The following is an 18,897-nucleotide window of genomic DNA, read 5'->3' as shown; positions in this document are numbered from 1 at the left end:
GTAGTTTACCTTGGCCTTTCCTTCAAGGGCTCCGGTTCCAGCATAAATTTTACTGACAGAATCACCATTCACAGACCACATGGATCGGAATACTTCCTGAAAGCGAGTAACTAACTGAGGCTTCTCAGCTAATCCTAATACCTCCAGCTGTTTTGTTAGCATCTGCAACAGGTGAAGACAACATTAGCAAAAAAAAAAAAAACTTTAAATATATTTGTTAAAAGGCACATCCTATTTTTCAGCATATATGCATAAAACTCCACAAATCTGGGGTTTAGTTTGCTTGGAACGATGCATATGTCACCGTATCACACTTGAAAGGCTGCATCATACATGTAATTAGCACCAACACTTCATTTTCTTTTGAAGATAGGTAGTAAAAAAGGAAAATAATTATCTAGCAGATTTGTACATATTTTCATCTTAAAGTTCACCAAACTAAACACAGAAGCTATTTTCAAGAGCTTTCAAAAATCTTTAAAACCTTAGGGTGTCTGACAGCAAGAAGGAGGAGCCTAAAATAACAGACACACAAAAGCAAAATTCTGAAGGTTGGACAGGAATCAACAAAAGATACAAAAGGAAACTTGCAAGACAAAATTAGGAAGAAATAAGCAAGAAGTTTTAGAAATTGGGTGCTTGCTCTTATTTCAGGGGGTCATCCAGAGTTCAGTACTGTTATTTTAAGTATCTAACTGTACTAAATAAAGTAAGAATTCATATATCTCATTTAATAGAATTTTAAAATTAAGTAAGTAGTTCTTCAGGATTAACCATTTCCCTTCTTATTAATTAGTTCTATGCTTTTAGCTCTCATACTTCAGCTGAAATCATAATTTAATTCTCATTGCTGAAAAATCTGACACAATGGGTTTAAAAAAACATTATCTTTATCCAGTTCTTAGAAGGGTAAGAAAGGAAAAAACAGACCTTCAAAGCTAAGTTTGACATGTAAGTACTCTACACATCAAGAGTGTAGAAAGATTTATTCTTATGCCATAGAAAACTCGCGTTAATGCAGCAGCCAAGCACTACATATTCCAGAATCAGATATGTCTCTTCTACAACCAATGCCTTGTACAATTCTCGCAGAAATTCCTCTTAAGAAGAGCGTTTTAAATAACTAAAATTCAGAAAAGAAAAAAATCATGACTTTCCTACGTTTGACCTTACAGCACCCATACTTTTCCACTTTCAAACATGCTGAAGGTCTTCTCTCAGAAGTCAGAGCATCTCACACTACAAATCCACCCACGAAAAGTTCATTCACCTTTCCTAGGGAAGGTGACACTACTTTTACAGCCTAAGTACCCCAGAAGCAGCAGCTGGATGTGAGTTTCCTACCTCCAAGCCAAAGAAGGCCTGCACACTGTTTGTTCTATCCAGACAGTCCAAGCAGTTGGTCCTGACGGTGCCGCTCTGGGATCTGTGCCAAGGACAACGGGAGAGGGAAAACAAGTGAAACAACTCATCTAACACACATCTCCTCAACAGAGGCAGGGACAGGGAGATCTGAACCAGAGCAGTAAATCAGGGCATTGTCAGTGCGACATTCCTGCCCCACGAGGATATTTATAAACGTGTCAGCAACAGAGGGTGATCTTCAAGTGCTCACTGAACACAGCTCAGGCATTTTCTGCAAATAACATTAGTCTTTCTGCTTCAGTTTCTCCCAATCCTCCTTGCTTGGTTAGTTAAAGTGTTACGCAGGATTAAGTTTTCTTTTCAAACAATTCAACTAACGCACTTCCAAAGAACCTCAGAGAGAAGTAACTCTTAAGTTACAACAAAAATGGAAAAAAAATTACTGAGACAGTTCTCGAATTTGTTTAACTAAAAGTAACAAGAATTTGTGATATAACTAAAGCCAATTCCAACTCCTCATTACTTGCTCATAAAAATTAAAAACAAGCCTCTCTCCTTGAGCTCAAGTGATGTTTGAGGCCCATAGGCACTCAGAACTGCTCCACTTCCTTTGGGAGAAGCCCAGTTAACTCCTGCTAGAAACCTCTCAAAAGGATCATGTTAATCAGCATCCATGTACTGCTTGCTCAGCTAGGAGTACAAAATTCCAGTGACTCTCCCAAGGACACACACTTACCCCTTACTTTTGTCATTCCCACTGCCCACTTCGTGTGCCAAGGTCAGTATGGTTTCAGCACCTCTACCTGGAGAACTAACCACAAGCTGCAGCAAGTTCTGAAGAACTTTCTTCAAGACTTTTTTTTTTTTCTTTGGCATTACTATCTCTGCATTTGATTTGAAATACAAAGCAAAAAGCCTGACATTTCCCAAAGGAGATGGTCCATGAACTCACAAGCATTTTTACTGTACCTTTCACTAACACAAATCTTTGAGCTGTCACAAGCCACAATTTTTTGTTTTGCTTTCAGCCTGTTGCATTTTGATTTACGATGGCATTATTTGAATCACCCAATAAAAAAACACATGCCACTTTTAAAGCTGTTTGGAGCTCATCCCCTCATCATTCAGCAACTCTTTCTCAGGGAGAACCTCACGCAGCACTTCGCTCCGCACGAGTTAAAAGGAGGAAGGGTGTGGAAGGGAGAAGAGAAGGAATGTTGCCTATTTCTTGCCCTGCTTCTCTTTTCCTGTCGAGATAAGCACAGCCTTTGCTCCAGGAATCAGGAACAAGTACAGAGCAGAGCAGGAAACATGCATCTCAATCCTGCCTTGAGAGAAAGGAATCTCTCAAGCGGGGGATTCAGGTGCAGTCAAAAACACTGCCCTGAACATGAACATTCACAACACACAGAAAATGGTATGTTCCATCACTGAGGGAAATACTCAGCATATTATACAGGAAGATAGAAAAATAGTCATTAATCCCATGTGGCTGCCCGCCAGAAAAAGGACAATCGACCATTTTCACAAAATTGTGAGGTCAAAGGCCTGAAATGAATTCCTGCCCCTTGAATGTCTCACAGAGATCTTCCTTGAAAATTTTTAGAGCATACACAGAATGAAACAAGATCTTACCAGAGTAAAATAAGTGACTCATATTTCAGCTGTTAAGCATCATCCAGGATACACTAAAACCACAATAACAGAAGCAACATTCTTTCTCTTATCTTCTTGCTGAGGGGTGAAACACATCCCAGCACCACAGTTTAATCTGAGGAAACGTACGGAAGTTATACACACAAACCTTTTCACTTCCTTTCCATCAAAATAAAAAAATCCACACTCTAAGAATTTCTGGACTTGAGGTTTAAGCACACTGTGTAGTTTTTCTGCCTTTCCACCTTTAACCATCTGATGATAGTCAAAGTTCACCATTTTGATATCAGCTGAATGTTCAGATGCTTTCAAATGGCTCTGGCATTGTAAACAGAAAAAAAAAGTATAAATATACCAGTACCTCAACATACAGAAGTAGGAGCTAAACAAGAGACTACAAATATTTTTAAAGTTGTTTTATTTGCTTTCTATTAGGTAAAATGAAACCATTCTTACCACCATTGAAACAAATCACTCAGAACTGATTAACATTCCATGTGTATTTTTGTTTCCCTTGTCACAAAGTCAGGTTTTCCCCTTACTACCCCAGGGGTCACCAAGGCAGCCCACAGCCTCTTCTGCTGTCAAATGCTTTCACCTGCACAAGGTCATTTCAGTGAAACCCCTTTTTGCCAACAGTCACTGACATGCCTGTCAGCAATGGGGGTTAAGTGAACACTTCAACAACTACTACTGATAAAAAACCCACCCAAATTATTTAGGTTGCTGTGCAGAGTGGCTTGAGCAAAACTTTCCCTAATATTTCCTGAAAAACCCTTAAGTGCTCAGACAGTGTTGGCAAAGCCCTGGGTATCGCTGCACATCTGGGAACCCTCCTGTATCCTACCAGGAGGGCTGGATACAGGAAATATCCCAGTGAATGCCCCCAGCTATTCAATCACTACAACACAGAGGGAAAAGGGAGAAGGAAAATAACAGATGGCTACTGCCATGTTCTCTGGCTTCAGACAGAGCTCCTCAAATGGTTGGTATTTATGAACTGCAAGGTTCAGGCAGAGAAAGCATAACAAGAGTGTTCCGACGTTGTCTTTTAAACTAACCAGTGGGATTTAATGAAAGCGGCCACTTATAGTTAACATCTTCTGAACAAACATTTCCTGCTAATCACAAAGCAGCTTTAAGGTGATAGATTGTGGTTTTAAAAGAATATTAAGGGATTTACCCATTTATTCCAAAAGAAATATCCTTAAAAGAAATATCACAGCATTAAGTATCATAAAGTATCATGTATTTATTCATCAATTTTATAGGGTAAAGAAGACTTATGTTCTCAATAAGACACTAGTAAGGATGAAATATGAAAATAACTTAAAATCCCTCAACACTGTCTATGTTGCTGTTAATAGTTTTTCAGTACAGTAACCAATCTGAACGGAATCAAAGAGGAATCATGTAGAGAGCTTTTAACAATTCATTTCACATCATGTATCTTAAGCAGTGCTGTTACGATAAATCCAATCTTAGCTCCCAGAGCACAGCATACCTGGGATTTGGTTTCCAAACGCTATGTAAAAGCTTCCTTGCAAACAAGCAAATTCCAAGGATATGCACAGCGAAAGAACTGTCACACTCACCTGGAAAGCTTTGCTGAGCATGTGCTCCCCTTCTTTTGCCCCAAGTAAATTTACAATAATTTGCTTGCCATATAAATTTTTAAGGGTTTGGAAATGCCTGTTAACAGAAGAAAAATTCCACAGTCATCTTCTGGCACGCAGAAAATGAACAGCAACACCTGCAACACTGAGTGAGATGTTGCAAAGTATTCAATATCAATTTTATTCACACTTTCCAACGAAGCATTCAAAGGCATAAGCAATCCCCAGGCAGTTCCCAGCTTTGCTGAATCCCACTTTTGTACAGACAAAGCCTCCCATTTGGAATAACATATCCCATCTCTGTGATGCAGCAGAACTTATCAGAGGTTTGCAGTGCATTAACAAAAGCTTTAGACATTTTTCACCTGTCAAAAGCTGGTGCATTCGCCTCGAAACCCCTTGACATCCTGACACGATGGGATCCCACCTACGACACCGAGATTACATTAAATTGTAATTTTGAGTAAAAGGCATGTAAACGTTTCAGCAGTTCTACTGCAAAATACTGGTATGTCTAAAGAACCTAGAGTCCCCGTAAGGCACAAACTTTTTTTTAACCCTTCCTGTAAAAAACGAGTCATGGTAGTAGCTGCTGAACCAGTCCCTCTTTCAAGAAAATTGTGGTGAAAATCTACTAGAGTAGGTCTTGATCCTTACTGACTTCTTGAAAAGACTTCTTCTCAAGAAGAACTCAGAAGAAAACAGTCTCTTTGGACGCCCTTAGATAACCCATTTAAAAGAGGAAAAAGTCAGAATTTCAAAGAGAAGACATGGAAAAAAGAATGGACATTCTTTTTGCAAAGCAACTTTTGGATTTGAGAAGAGCAGGCTTGGCGAGTCACAATAGCACCAACGTGCTCCCAAAGGATCACCTCACCCTCACAGGCAACTGTGAAGAAGAGCCCAAAGGCTAGTAGATGATGTTTAAAAGGACACGAATAAGAATTATCTGTATAATTATATCTATCTCCTGCTTACCTGCAGCCCTGGCTGTTCCCAGAATAATGGAACAGATCCTCGAATCTGTATGAAAGATGACACAGAGTCATCTAAATATATCACCTGTTAAGGGAAGTAAAGCATAGTATTAGTAATTATCACAGTGTAAGATTTTAGACCTCTTAGCCTTAACTAAACGTGGAGCAAATAAAATATTCATGTATTACACATTCCACACTACCAGCTAAAATACTGCGTTTCTGAGACTTCTCTTCATCCTCTCTGAACAATTCCTACAAAAAGTTCCGTCGCTCTCACGCTCCCTTGCAGAATCACAATTCACAATGTGTAAGGAAATACAGCTTTTATTATTTGGGCTTGAGTAATTTCTGCACTAGGAGTAAGATAAATAACTTGGTAAGACATCTCTGCAGGAACAGTTAAAATAAACACCAATGCACAGAAAATCACCATGCAGCCTACTCAGAACACTTGCACAGATTTCCTGCATCAGAAACCAACATATCACCATCCATGAAGTATCCAGGAAAGGACACCTGAAGTGGAATAACACGCCACAGCCATTCAGTGACATTGGCACGCCAGGAAACTCGGGCAGAGAAAGCGTAACAAGAGCGTTCTGACTAAACTCCTTAAACTGGAGGTGTAGAAGCAGAGCCCTTCCTGGACAAAGCCCTCCTTCAGTCACCTGGGTTCTGGAAGGAGTCAGTGAGTCAGCCAGAGAAACCGAGGAGCATGAACACGGCTGCAGGACCAACCCCTCGGGAATAGGTTATCATGGAAAGTGAGCCAAGGAAAGCCAGCAAAGAAAGATTTAGCAGGTTCTCCCATTTCTGTATAATGAGGGCAGAGCTATGAAATCCAAGGCAGCAGAATTACAGCGGCTTTACAAGCTGCCTTTGAGAGGAGCTGTGCTAAGTGGAATGCTTTCATCTTTCCCGAGCCACCAGACACCAGTGTTTTGGTATTTGCCAAAAAATCCCTTTTGCCCGTTTCTTTACTTTAGATTAGCTCAGGCCAGAAGTGGCACATGCGGCCATGCGGCTCAAGGGGCTCAGAGGAAGCACAGCTACCCACAGGAGTTCAGCACCTTCTTAAGCTACTGCAACTCAGACCCAGGCATGCCCTGACCATAAGCCACACTAAAAACCAAGATGATCAAGTTACGTAACCTACTTAGCTTCCTAATTTAGCACCAAAGAAACTATTCCAATATCTGCTGGTGGCAGGCTTGACTTGAGATTTGTCGATTTAGAGCAAAAATCTAACCACACGTGGGCTTATACTGGCTCGTCAGCCAAGCCATGGGCACTGGAGCATAACATACCTGCTCTGTTTCAACGAAATTGGCAACGTGACCATCATCATTTGTTCCCCGGACGTTAAATCTGGTGCCAGCCCGTTCACAGCTTAGTCGGGAAATGAGACAAGCCTTTGCCTGCTTGTGAGCTGCATAAATTGTCCTGATCTCCACTCCTCCACACATGAGACGTAACAACCAGTCATCACAATTCACACCATAGTGCTTCAGATGTAAATGCAGTGACTGGTTCCTATCAGGGAGAAAACAACCATCAAATAAGTGGAAGGAATTACAATCCAGCTCAAACTGTTAAGCCAACTACTAACTCCTTACAATTTACATCTACTAGCACAAATAAGAACAGGAAAATAGGCATGCGATAGTTTTGTGATGTAACTCTCATTTAAATGTCCCTGAAATAGCAAAGTTTACAAGAGACCTGAGCTTACTTTCTACCTTCATAATTTTGTCTCATACTTGATCAGATTCCTCTACCTGACCAAAATAGTGGCAAAGACTAGAGAAGCATTGGCTCATATGCCAGAGCTGGCTTGGTGTATTTTGCCCAGAAGAGAGGGAAGGATGTAGCTTTTCACCTGTTCTAACAGCGTAAAGCCAAGCCTTCAGCACCATTCCGAGGTTCTTGGACACACAGAGCGTTTTTAACAGATGTTGAAGGGACCAGAATTTCTGACATGACAGTGTGCGTTACTGGCATTATTTAAGCTGCTGATTGGCAGAAACAGCAGGATTCCTTCTACCAAAAACTCTTTATGTGAAAACTTATACTTTATTCGAAAATATCCAGTAAAAGAATAGTGAGTGCAGCAGCCAAGCAAAGTGCACTTTGTAGCACAGCCTACCTGCCATCTCAATAAAATCAGCAATTTTCTGAGTAACAAAACTTCTGAAGTGCTTTCATAAGTTGAAAACCCTCTTGGAACCTACCTATAAACACGACACCATTTTAGAACCCAGAATGTACAAAACAGTAATTTTTTTTCTTTGAAGCTTCATTACCACACCCATTTAAAAAACTGACACAACTGATGAAGAACTAAGAGGCACCAAAACTGAAACACAACACGACAGCAGATGTTCAGATGAAAATACAATATAAGCAGAAAAAAAATCTGTCTGTGTCTTCCGATTAAGAAACTCAAAGCGCTCACAGAAACATCCTGTCATTAGTACCATACTTCTGCCCTTAAGAGTTCAAGTAACGCTACTCTATCTCCTCAAGATTTGTGGGAGAAAGGTGTACGTGTAAGAGCTGGGAAAGACAAGGATAAAAACTTGCCAGGCATTACTTTGTGGAAGGATTCATTACTCTACATAACGCCTGCTGAACCAATTCTGAACTCACCAAAAGAACCTATTGTCAGTACTGTGCTCCTGCATGCTGCGGTGAGCACTGAGACTCAGGTCTAAGCTGACACCAGTTGCAGACCACGCAAAATAAAAGTTCCCGGAGTTCAGCACTTTGCGCACTTCTGAAATACGATCCTCATCTGTTGGGTCAACTCGCAATGACACAAACTCGGTGGAAGTAACTCGGAAAACTTCAGAGTCCTGAATCTTTCCCACAGACATGCATCCTGTTACCAGAACCAGATAATGTAACAGTGTGTCCCCTGCAAAACAAGGAAAGGCACAGGTAAGAGAATGGATCTTAGCATAGTAGGATGTTGATTCATTTATGTGCTAAAGGCATGCAAGCCCACCTCAGTTTGCCTGAAAAAAGTACAAAAAGAGCCAACATCTAGAATACGTTCCCAAGTTCAACAGAAGAAAAGGAGAAACTACACTGCAAAGAGCAGGGATTGCAAAACCGAAAGTTATTTTTGTCCACTACCTCATTTCTGGGAGGGCTCCAAACTTGTAAGTTACTCTACAAAGAAAAAACCAAAACAACAAACCAAAGAGAAAAAAATGAGCCCGGTTCCTGTTGCAAAGATCCAGTTTTACAGGAGCAGCACAGTATTCTTCCCCAAATGAAAAAGTCAAGTTCTACATATTTGACTCACCGAGGTTTAATCTTAACACCCCCAAGAGGCCATACGCATCCATGACTTTGGAGTACGTATTCTTGATCGTGTCTTTTTCTGCAGAAGCTGTGGAGAGAAAACCACAGTAAGATTTGCTGATGTAAAAGCCCTGATACCATGGCACCAAGAACGAGTCACTTCAAACTGAAAACCTGAGGGATTACAAAAGCAGTGTTTACGTGACGCTTCTGGAAAAAAAAAATCTAAACGTATGAGCATATGGCACTTTATAATGGGAAATGAGAATTTGATTCTATGACACAGTATGATCACGCTGTGTCTTTAAGCAAGAAAAAAAGGACCTGCAAAAACTCCAAGTGGTATTGAAGAAGTACACTGGCATTTTTAACAACATCATCTCTTACAAAAAGCATCTACAACACAGACAAGTAAGACGCCTGAGAATGCTCTCCTACAATTAAAATTAGTGCTAAATGTTGCTTTTTTCCTGAAAAGATTACCCTTTTTCTCCAAGAATAAAACCATGATGTGGCAGTATTATCTCTAAAAACGTTATCACGAGCGCATTTTAACTATCTTAGATACATTCCAAGCAAATCCAAACTCTTTCAGGTCCACAAAAACTGATATTTAAAAGCCATGTCATAGATGAATTAGGAAGACACAATTTTCACAGACGGTTTTGGAAAAAAAACCCAAAACAACTCTGTCATATTTTAGAAGAAATTGAAGTGTATCTGCCATTGCTCTCCCGCGAGTAGAGTGTACATTTCAGCCCTTCCATCAGCGCTAGAACAGCCCGGCCCGCAAGCTTGGCTGCAGAGCCAGCTGAGAGACGCTGCAGAGCAGCAGGACCCCAGCCATCCTGAGCTGCTTCTCGTGACCGAGACTGCACCGGAAGGGCAAGACCGACAATTTCAGCTTTGCCACTGGATCTACAGGGATCAAGATGCTGTGGGTACCTAGAATCAGCACCACTTCCCTTTGACACTAAAAACCACAGAATATGACATGAAGAAGAGTAAATCAAAATGCCTGTTGCCCTGGAATTCTGCTGTGCTCTCTCTCTCTCTCTCACACTAGCTATGCCATTTAGAATAAAACCTATATTTGCTTTAGAATAAAAAAAGCACTCTTTTACTTAGAATTCTCTTCCTAACAAGTATTCCCTAATCTCAGTATAGCCCTGCCTGTGCACAAGCCCACCCCTTCTGTTCCGCCAGCTCTTTTACTGAAGTGGATCAGACAATTTAATATAGATCAAACAATTATTTAACCACAGCTTGATAACCCCATTCAATGTTTCAGTAAGTGGATTTTTAAAAAGTTTCTTTACCTTATTGCACTGATACCTATTGCACTAATATTCCTGTAATACAGATGTAATAAAAAGAGTTATAGCAGCAGGAGGATTTATTTCCCAAGTCCTCACTCAGGGTAAGTGTTAAGAACCTGCAGCCAATCTAAAAACATTTCGTCAGCATCACCAAACTGTGTTTTTCTAAACCAGAAAACCACTGGGCTGGAAAGAACTTCTTAACTTCAGACCCTGGTTCTTCCAATCTGTTTTTAGAACGGGTTTAAAGACGCCAGTGTACTCTTCTAAACTCAGCTTTCCATAACCAGAAAGCTGCCGTGATCTTCCTCCATATTTGAAACTATTACGGAAAGATCAGGTTTTGTTTCAAACTTCTTGCAGGATTTTTCTTAAAGGTGCCTGCTGAGATTTAATGACATGTCAGAACAATGCCTTTTCTGTCTTCTATGGATTTATTCTCTTTTTCCATTGCAGAGAATGCTGAATATCCTCATTAAGCCCTACTAAGTAAATGCCCAAAGTAAATGAAGTAACACGGGCTTTGCAAATTCGGACCAACAAGAAAGGCCAACAAAGGCTAATAAAGCAGCAAAGGGTTGCAAAAGCAAGCAACCAAATAAAAATAGAGAAACTTACCGTGACTAATGAATTCTTATTTTCTTAAAGTGCCCAAGAACCAACCAAAAGCATTTTATGCCATGTTTTCAGTTACATTGGACTTAATTCAGTGTGAACTCCAAGCTTTTCCACAGCAACTAAGTGTTTCTCTCTTACACTGCCTGCTCTTTTCCCACCTCGATTTGTTTTTTAAGGCCAAGATTCACAGGGGAAAGTGGCAAATATGGCATCCTTTCCTCCATCCTGCCCTGGTCCTTGTTCACCGACTCCACGCTTTTGCTTTTGGGGCCGTGTACAAAAAGGAGCTTTCCGCGATTGGGAGTGTTACAACACCGAGAACAAGCACTAGAAACTTCTGAAAACCAAGATGAAATCAGGAAGACATAGCTACACCACACTCCTTTCCATTCTCTTCCCAAGGGGCTCTATGCAGTCTCCTCAACAGGCCAAGGTCTGCTCTCCAGAATCTCAAGGCACCAGTCCTACTGACCCCTATCCTTAGTCCTACAAAAATGGAAAAATGTTATGCTTTCATGATGACTATCAAGCAATATTAAGAAACCTAAACCAAGCTAACAAAAAACTCCACAAAACCACAACACCTATGAAGTGATTTTCAAATCAATTTGTAATGTACCTCTGAAAAAAGCCAGAAAGCCCCATTTGCAGTATCAAGAGAAAAACAACAAAATTTCAAGTCAGTATTTATTAAGGATTAACAGATAACAGCATTTAGAAATGTAATCTGTAATAAGCACACCTTATCAATCACAGAGTCATTTAAGAAAGGTGACTGATTCAATTATTTTGAAGGCAATATGTCAACCCTCCCAGTGTGACCCAAATGGAACAATCCTGTTTGCAGGACAATCTGGTTCAACATGTATCCTGCTTCATTCCAGATCCAGAAATCAGTTTCCCAGTTTTAAAAATTAAAAGGCTCAGATCACATTAAAAGTCACCATGCAGGCTTTCTACGGTTGGGTTCTCTTCTTGGTGGGCTCCCAGGGTGCCATGAGACAACACATTTCAAGTTAGTGGCTACAGTTTCCGGGTAGAATATGGGACTCTGAGCTGGGAACAAAATCCCAATCCTGAAATTATGTGCATTTCCTTCAGACCCAAGACTTCTCACTTACATTAGGCGAGAAAAAGTCCACACTACTGTCACTTGAAAAGATGTAGAACCTGAAAAATCTGAAAAAAAATCTGAAAAATTTATTAACACAATCTGGTTTTGAGGCTTTCAAGGATTTTGACAAATTAGGACAGTGAAATTTTTGGTATTTAAATTAAAGCTAACACCTAAATATTACCACAGAGATGACATTAAAATCAGAATGGAGTTGTCACCTTTCATTTATTAAATTAACCAACCAAAGAACTGTTTTATTAGTTTTGATACCTCTTTTATTGACACACCCCTCACACTGGCTCAGATCAGGATGCTGGGGATGAGGGGACACTGCCAGATTGTTTTTCAAGGCCCGGTGAGATCACCTTGGTCTAAATTCATGGAATAACTTTCTTACTAAGGAGTGGTCTGAGTAGCACTGCTAACCATGGCAGTGAATAGCTACCAGGGTGCCTGCTGCACACGGGTTAATACAGCTCTTACTTCAGCTCCAGAGAAGCCAGGTGGGCACTGTGCCTCCTCCTGCTCACACCCACTCTCTCCTCAGCTTTCCTCTGACACTGAAGTCCAAGGATGTGCGTGATGCTCCTGCTCCGTGTGCTCACGGCTCAGTGTTTTCCCAGACAGAATGTTCTCCACGGCAGCCGACAGGAGTAAAGACAGCTTCCCACTCGTTTTGGGATGACTCACCAGCAGGAAGAGGGAGAGAGAACACACTCCTGCCCAGTAAGGGAAATCTTTCCAGGTAAGACATCTCAGAGAGTCCTATTTCAAAGAATAAATATACTGCCTATTTCATATGGAATATAAGAAAAATAGATCTATGACATCCTCCCTCTAAATTCTAAACAAATCAGCAGTGAAGCTGCTGACATTTAAACCCAGGTGCTCTCACCAGGCTTTGAGAAGGATCCCCTCAGACTCCAGCTACCAGGGCCGTGCTGACCAAAGAGGTGTTGAATGTACAAAAGAGAGCAAAGTGTTGCTAAGGTGTTTTGGTCACAGCAACATGAGTCAATCCACACAGAACACTTCCAGCAGAAGCATGGCCTGGGCTGCTTCCACATTCAAACTGAACAGCTACATAACCACCACCTCTGAACTATCCCTTCGACCCTTTTCCCTGCTTCCCTCCAACTTGGCTGACTGCAACAGCACATGGCACGCACACCGAAAATCACCCACCATCTGAGCTGTGCAGCATTTCCTACCGAGGCTGAGCTAAATCCTCTGAATCATCTTGCAGTGCCTCACCGAGGGCACAGGGGAGGAAGGTTAATGCAGTTGTCCTTCCCTCAGCAAAATGACAGATGTGCTTCCTTTAAGATGACGTTTAAAGGATCAGTAAGCTTTCGTTCCTTTCTGTTAGCCCACCTCAAAGCCAAATTTCTGTACGTGGATATTCCAGGGGGTGCAGTTCACTAAGGCTCTCGGAACTGAGCCACATGAATCAGTTTTAATGCTAAAGTGTATTTCACTAGGCTGTGCATACATTATACATTCTACATACAGGTAAGAACTATGATCAGGTATAAACACCTTATTTAATCTCCAGTATTTATTAAAATATTTGGAAAACTGTCTAACAGTTTTGAGGTCAGTATTGTCAATTTTTGTAGTCTAAAAAGCGGTAGCACCATCATCAAAACTCAGAAGTTTTTGACAGTTTAAAGTGCCGCTGTTCTGGATTTAAATTGATATGTACTTGATCTGACCATTTTTCTATCCATCCACACAGATTTTACAAACATGGGGAATCTTTCCCAAGGGACAGTATTTCATTAACTTTGTCTGTTATCTGTACCAATACCTGGAAGTTTATACAGCGACAGACTGGAATCTTCCGGCTGGATTCTGTGACATGACTAGCGAGACAGAGAAGTAGCAATTCACAGATCTTCGCTGGGCACTAATAATTGTACTCCTTTAAATACGCATTGAAAAGAACAGATACCAGATGGGAACAGCAAGCAGAAAAAGAGAAGGAAAAAAACCTGACCTAGGGAACTTCTGGGCATCTTCTGCTGTCAGTTTAAGATTGTGATCTTGCAACCATTAAGAAAAGTATCAGAACCTAAAGAATTTAGGGAATCCAATGGAAAAAAAGGAATTAAAGAAAAATGCCACTGCTGAATATTCATTGGAAAACTATGCCCATGTACCAGACAGAGAAAGAGTAAGCAGTATCCTGATAAAGCTTACTGAAAACAATACTCAGTGACTACTTCCACCTGAGTATGAACATTTGCTATGGCGTAACCTTCCAATTAGAATTCCAGGGACAGTGCTTTGCAGATTAATAACCAGCTATCGCTAAGTACAAAACCCAGGGGGAGAGAGGCTTTCAAACTTCCTTCAGGTCTGGCTTCCTCTGCTTGGTAACAACAAGGCAGAGAAGAAGGCAAGAACTTTAACATGGGTTTTATGTTTAGGGAAGGACATTTGTCCAGGTGCCTGCAGTGTATTCCAGCACAAGAAGTGACTTACTGCCCCTTCTGAGCATAACCTTCAGGAACAAGTAATTTTTCATCTGTTGGCCTTTAAGTAGCTTATGCAAGTTCTGTAATTACTAAACACAGGCTAAAACAACCTTTTCCACAAATCTTCAAAACATTTTATGGCTTGCACTAAACCTGTTCACTACCTTTATGACTGGACACTTATTCCCAACCGACACTACAGTGCCTTACACGGATACTGCTACCAAAGTCAAGGAGATTACTTAAATACACAGTAAGAAGAAACCATGCCAGGAAAAAAAAGAGAATTTCAAAAATAGGAGAAGAGCACCCACTGTTCACCTGGACCAACATACAGCTGCAGCAACCGCATCAGTCAGTGCCAGGCCTCTAACAGGTGCTGGCTAAAGAGAAAACTACTTTCATGGTATGAAAACTTTCTATAAAAGAGCCAAAATCAAGCTCAGAAACGCTGTGCAACAAGGTGCTTTGACTTGGTAAAGAACACAAACATATTTCATCATTTTATGTATTTTAAAAGCCTATGTACAGGCCTTATGGTTCTCTTCTGCACTTCTCATTTTAGTGTCCTCCAACAAAGAAAAAAGGGAGGGCCAAGAATTTAAGGGAAATATCTCACGCATTTTTCACTGAGAACATGTAAAAAATAACTCTGCAGTGCAAGACACCTTGCTCCAAATATTACTCATTTTATTACGAGAAAAATCAATAGAGAGTTTCGAGCTAGGTTAAAAAACACAGGGACAAAATAAAGCTAAAATCAAAAAGCCATCAAAAAATCATACAAAATGACCTAAAACCAAAATATGATATAACATTTAAGAATATAGAATTTATTACTATGAAACGCAACACAGAGTATTAGCTTGTAAATTAATTACCATGTATTCAAAATGTGGTTGATGAGAAACAAAGAAATAAGATGTTGTTGGAAGCCATTACAAGAATTTAGTGGACATGAAAATATACATGCATAATAAAATGCAATTAAATGTGTCAAATTCTCTCTCAACTGATGAAGATAAGAAAATGTCTCTTTTCTTTTTCTCATTTAAATCAGAAGCCTCTCCATTAGCAAATAGGAAAAGAGAACTGCTGCTTCTTTACATTCCACAAATAAATGGCTCACGCAGAGTCAATCTGCCACCTTTCTAACACCGTAGTTATCAAAACAGATCGACTTACAGAGGACAGCCACAGCTCCAGACTCAAACATGAGACATTCTTCTCTGTTTCTGGTTTCCACGATCACACTGAAGGGAAGTGGATCCAGCTTGTGATAGACACGGTATCCTTTACTGAAAGCCATTTTGCCTCGATCGCAGGCAGCCCTGCCCAACACAAGATGATGTTAGTGAAACTTCCCCGTACTTCCAGACACCTCCCGCGAAGCGGGTCTGACTCTCATCCTTTCCTAGGGATTTTGCGTGTTCAACAAAAACAAACAACAAAAACCTCCGCTCCCTCTTTCTACCGCATGAGACTTAGTTTAGCTACGTTCCAAAACAAATACAGGGATTAGCTAAAGACGACGTAACAGTGTTTCAAAACCAGAACTACACAGAGAAACGCCTTCAAAATATGGATTTACTTAAAAGCTTCTTGGAGACAACTAGAATTTTGCAGAATCCCACACTGGTTTGTGTTGGAAGGGACCCTAAAGTTCATCCAGTTCCACCCCCTGCCATGGGCAGGGCCACATTCCAATATCCCAGGTTGCTCCAAGCCCCATCCAACCTGGCCTTGGACGCTGCCAGGGATCCAGGGGCAGCCACAGCTTCTCTGGGCACCCGGTGCCAGGGCCTCACCGCCTTCCCAGGGAACATATCTAAATCTAATCCTACTCTCTTTTAGTTTAAAGCAATTTCTTTCCCAATACTTAATAAATATGATTCCTTCTTAGGGAAACAGAAAAAGAAAAGAAGGTTTTCCAGCTACCAGCAATATGGAAGAGAAGCAACCACCTTCATGGTAAACTAATGCCAAAAGCAGAGGGGCAGCCTTCCATTTTTTTAAGATCTATTTTACTAATTCTGACCTTGTACAAAAGGTCAGTATATTTTTAACACTGAAGCCGTCAAGATGTTTTAAAGGATCGTTCAAAAATGTCAACCTATTTTCGGCGCTTTTTTGCCTTTTTTTTTTTTTCTTTTTTAAACGAAAGCAGGGTTTGGTTTGGATTTAAACCCTGCCCTGCGGCGGCTGAAACATCGCAGTGTCGTACTGGTGACGCTGCCCCATCAGCCACACACGAGCGAGATCTTCATAAAAACCCACAAAACTCGCACACTGCAACAAACCATAAACAAATGCGAGAGCACCCCAATTTTCCGTGCTAAGGCTTGGGAAAACGCAGCGAAGGAGGATTGCTCCGGAGCGCCTGGAGCGGGGCTTTCTGCCCTCCCTTCCCGGCAGCTCCCTGACCTCCAGAGCGGACACGCACTTCCCGCTCCGGCCTCTCCCGACCGCTCCGCGCCCCGGCGGGCTCAGGGCACGGCCAAGCCGCGGGGCTCCCACCGCCGGGCCGGCACTGCCCACACAGCGCAGCGGGACACGCCTGGCAGCGCCCGCTCCATCGCCCCTGGCACCCGAGCCCGTAGGAGCTCCCCCCGCCCCGGCCCCACGATAGCCCCCACTCACCGTCCGTCCGCCCGCCCGCCCGCCCCGCCCGGTGCCGCGGAGCCGGCGGGATCCGCTTCCTCCCGGCCCCGCGTCCTTCCGCACTGCGCCGCCCGCCCCGGAAGGGAGGGGACGAGGGCGGGCACTGGGGCCGCGGTGGGACGGAGCTGTGGTTTAAACAAACCGAGCCGTGCGTTGGGCGCAGCCAACCGTAAGCCCGGCTGCGGGATTATTACGAGGAGCAAAACCTAAGGGACAGGCTCAGGAGCAGCCGTGCAGACTGAGCCGCCACTGAGTCACCGCGCTGGGGAAAGAGCTGCGGTACTCACAGCGCCTCGGGTCGCGTGGGAGCCGGCCAGAGCCGGCGTCTTCCCGACAGCAGTCGTGGAATAGAACCGTGGAATATCCCGAGTTAGAAGGGACCCATAACGATCATCAATCCAGCCCCTGGCCCTGCACAGACACCCCAACAATCCCACCCTATGCATCCCTGGCAGCGATGTCCAAGCGCTCCTGGAGCTCTGGCAGCCTCGGGGCCGTGCCCATTCCCTGGGGAGCCTGGCCAGCGCCCAGCACCCTCTGCGGGAAGAACGTTCTTGTGATATCCAGCCTAACCCTCCCCTGACACAGCTCCAGCCGTTCCCTCGGGTCCTATCACTGGTCACAGAAAGCAGACACCAGAGCTGCGCCTCGGGAGGAAGCTGCAGACCCCGAAAGAGTTCCCAGCTCAATCTCTTCTGCAGCTGAACAAGTCCCGTACCCTCAGCCGCTCGTATGGCTCAACATGGCCTTAGTGAAGAGCGCGGAGTGTTCCACTGCGGAGGCAGACTCCACAGCTGCCCAAGCCAAGGGGATTTTCCCCGTTCCTGGCGCAGCTGCCGCTGGCACAGCGGGAATAGGGCCGCCGAAGAAAAGCGACCCGCGCCTTCCGCGCCACGGGGCGCGCTCGGGCGGACACGGGGGCGGAACCGCAGCCGCCGGTGCAGCGCCCATCGCGGGGCCCCGCCCCTGCGGGTACCGCCTGCAGCTTCCGCTGCATCATCCCCACAGCCCCTGCACTCCTCGCGCCCCGCTGAGATGCCTCGGATTGCCCCGGGGGGGTCCTGTGCAGGAGCCGCGCGGCGCGGCCGGGACAGAGCTGGTCCCGCCGCCCGCCCGCCTCCCACCCGCCCCCGGTGCCACTCACCCCACCACCCGCGTCCCCACACCGGGAAACGGCGCGGAAAATCGCGCTAAAACCGCGGGGTCTGCTGCGTTGGAGTCGGGGTCGGGTTCAGGCAGCCAAATAGACGCTTTTCTGAGGAGTGATGCTCCTCCGCGGTACCATTTTGTCCCTATTCCAAAGGGACGGATGCCGCCATCTGTAGTGTGGTATCACGTGACTTTCGACCGCCCCCGCCATCTTGGGTGCTGGCAGGAGCCACTTTCGGCCCAGCCGCCGTCTTTGGTGCGGTACCACGGAACGAGCCCGCGTCTCAGGCGTGGTTTTGGCTGCCTGAACCCGACTCCGACACGGACTTGGCGCTTTCAGCGCAATTTCCCGCGGCGTTTCCCGGTGCGGGGGCAAGGGTGGTGGGGCCAGCGTCGGCGGGGACGGGCGGGAGGCGGCCCGCAGCGGTCGGGCCGCTGTGTCCCGGCCGCGCCGGCGGCTCCTGGCGAGCAGCACCGAGGCCGCGCGGTGGAGCTGCTGCTCTTGGCTGAACACGTGCCGCTGATACACCTGTAAGGTCCTGGTTTGTTCACTGCTTCTCGCTGCTGGTACAGGAGGTGGAATCCCGGTTGTGCAGTGCCGCACTGGAACTTCTGGGTGGGAAAGAT

At 43.8% G+C, this 18,897-nt stretch overlaps 1 protein-coding gene across 17 annotated transcripts in view; it reads right to left on the bottom strand.

Moving 5' to 3' along the window:
- SYNJ1 (synaptojanin 1) overlaps positions 1–18,287 on the bottom strand; it is a 49,982-nt gene extending 31,695 nt beyond the window's left edge. For 8 of the 17 annotated variants that reach the window (XM_039554431.1, XM_039554467.1, XM_039554465.1 and 5 more), the window contains exons 1-11: positions 17,840–17,863; positions 15,646–15,791; positions 8,928–9,014; positions 8,267–8,534; positions 6,925–7,150; positions 5,616–5,699; positions 5,003–5,064; positions 4,617–4,713; positions 3,170–3,339; positions 1,345–1,426; positions 10–162 (exon numbers count right to left, since the gene is read on the bottom strand). In XM_039554431.1, coding sequence (XP_039410365.1) covers positions 10–162; positions 1,345–1,426; positions 3,170–3,339; positions 4,617–4,713; positions 5,003–5,064; positions 5,616–5,699; positions 6,925–7,150; positions 8,267–8,534; positions 8,928–9,014; positions 15,646–15,769 — 1,353 coding nt within the window. In that variant the 5' untranslated portion in view covers positions 15,770–15,791; positions 17,840–17,863. Of the gene's footprint in view, positions 1–9; positions 163–1,344; positions 1,427–3,000; positions 3,087–3,169; positions 3,340–4,616; positions 4,714–5,002; positions 5,065–5,615; positions 5,700–6,924; positions 7,151–8,266; positions 8,535–8,927; positions 9,015–15,645; positions 15,792–17,100; positions 17,121–17,839; positions 17,938–18,265 lie in introns of those variants that run through there. The other 9 variants (XM_039554491.1, XM_039554485.1, XM_039554513.1 and 6 more) reach the window with 6 other exon arrangements.
- Between the last annotated feature and the right edge of the window lie 610 nt (positions 18,288–18,897).

Source organism: Corvus cornix, chromosome 1 (genome assembly GCF_000738735.6).
Source record: "Corvus cornix cornix isolate S_Up_H32 chromosome 1, ASM73873v5, whole genome shotgun sequence".
Taxonomy (NCBI): domain Eukaryota; kingdom Metazoa; phylum Chordata; class Aves; order Passeriformes; family Corvidae; genus Corvus; species Corvus cornix.
Note: the sequence above shows the minus strand (reverse complement) of the source record. Positions and strands in the feature narration are given on the sequence as shown.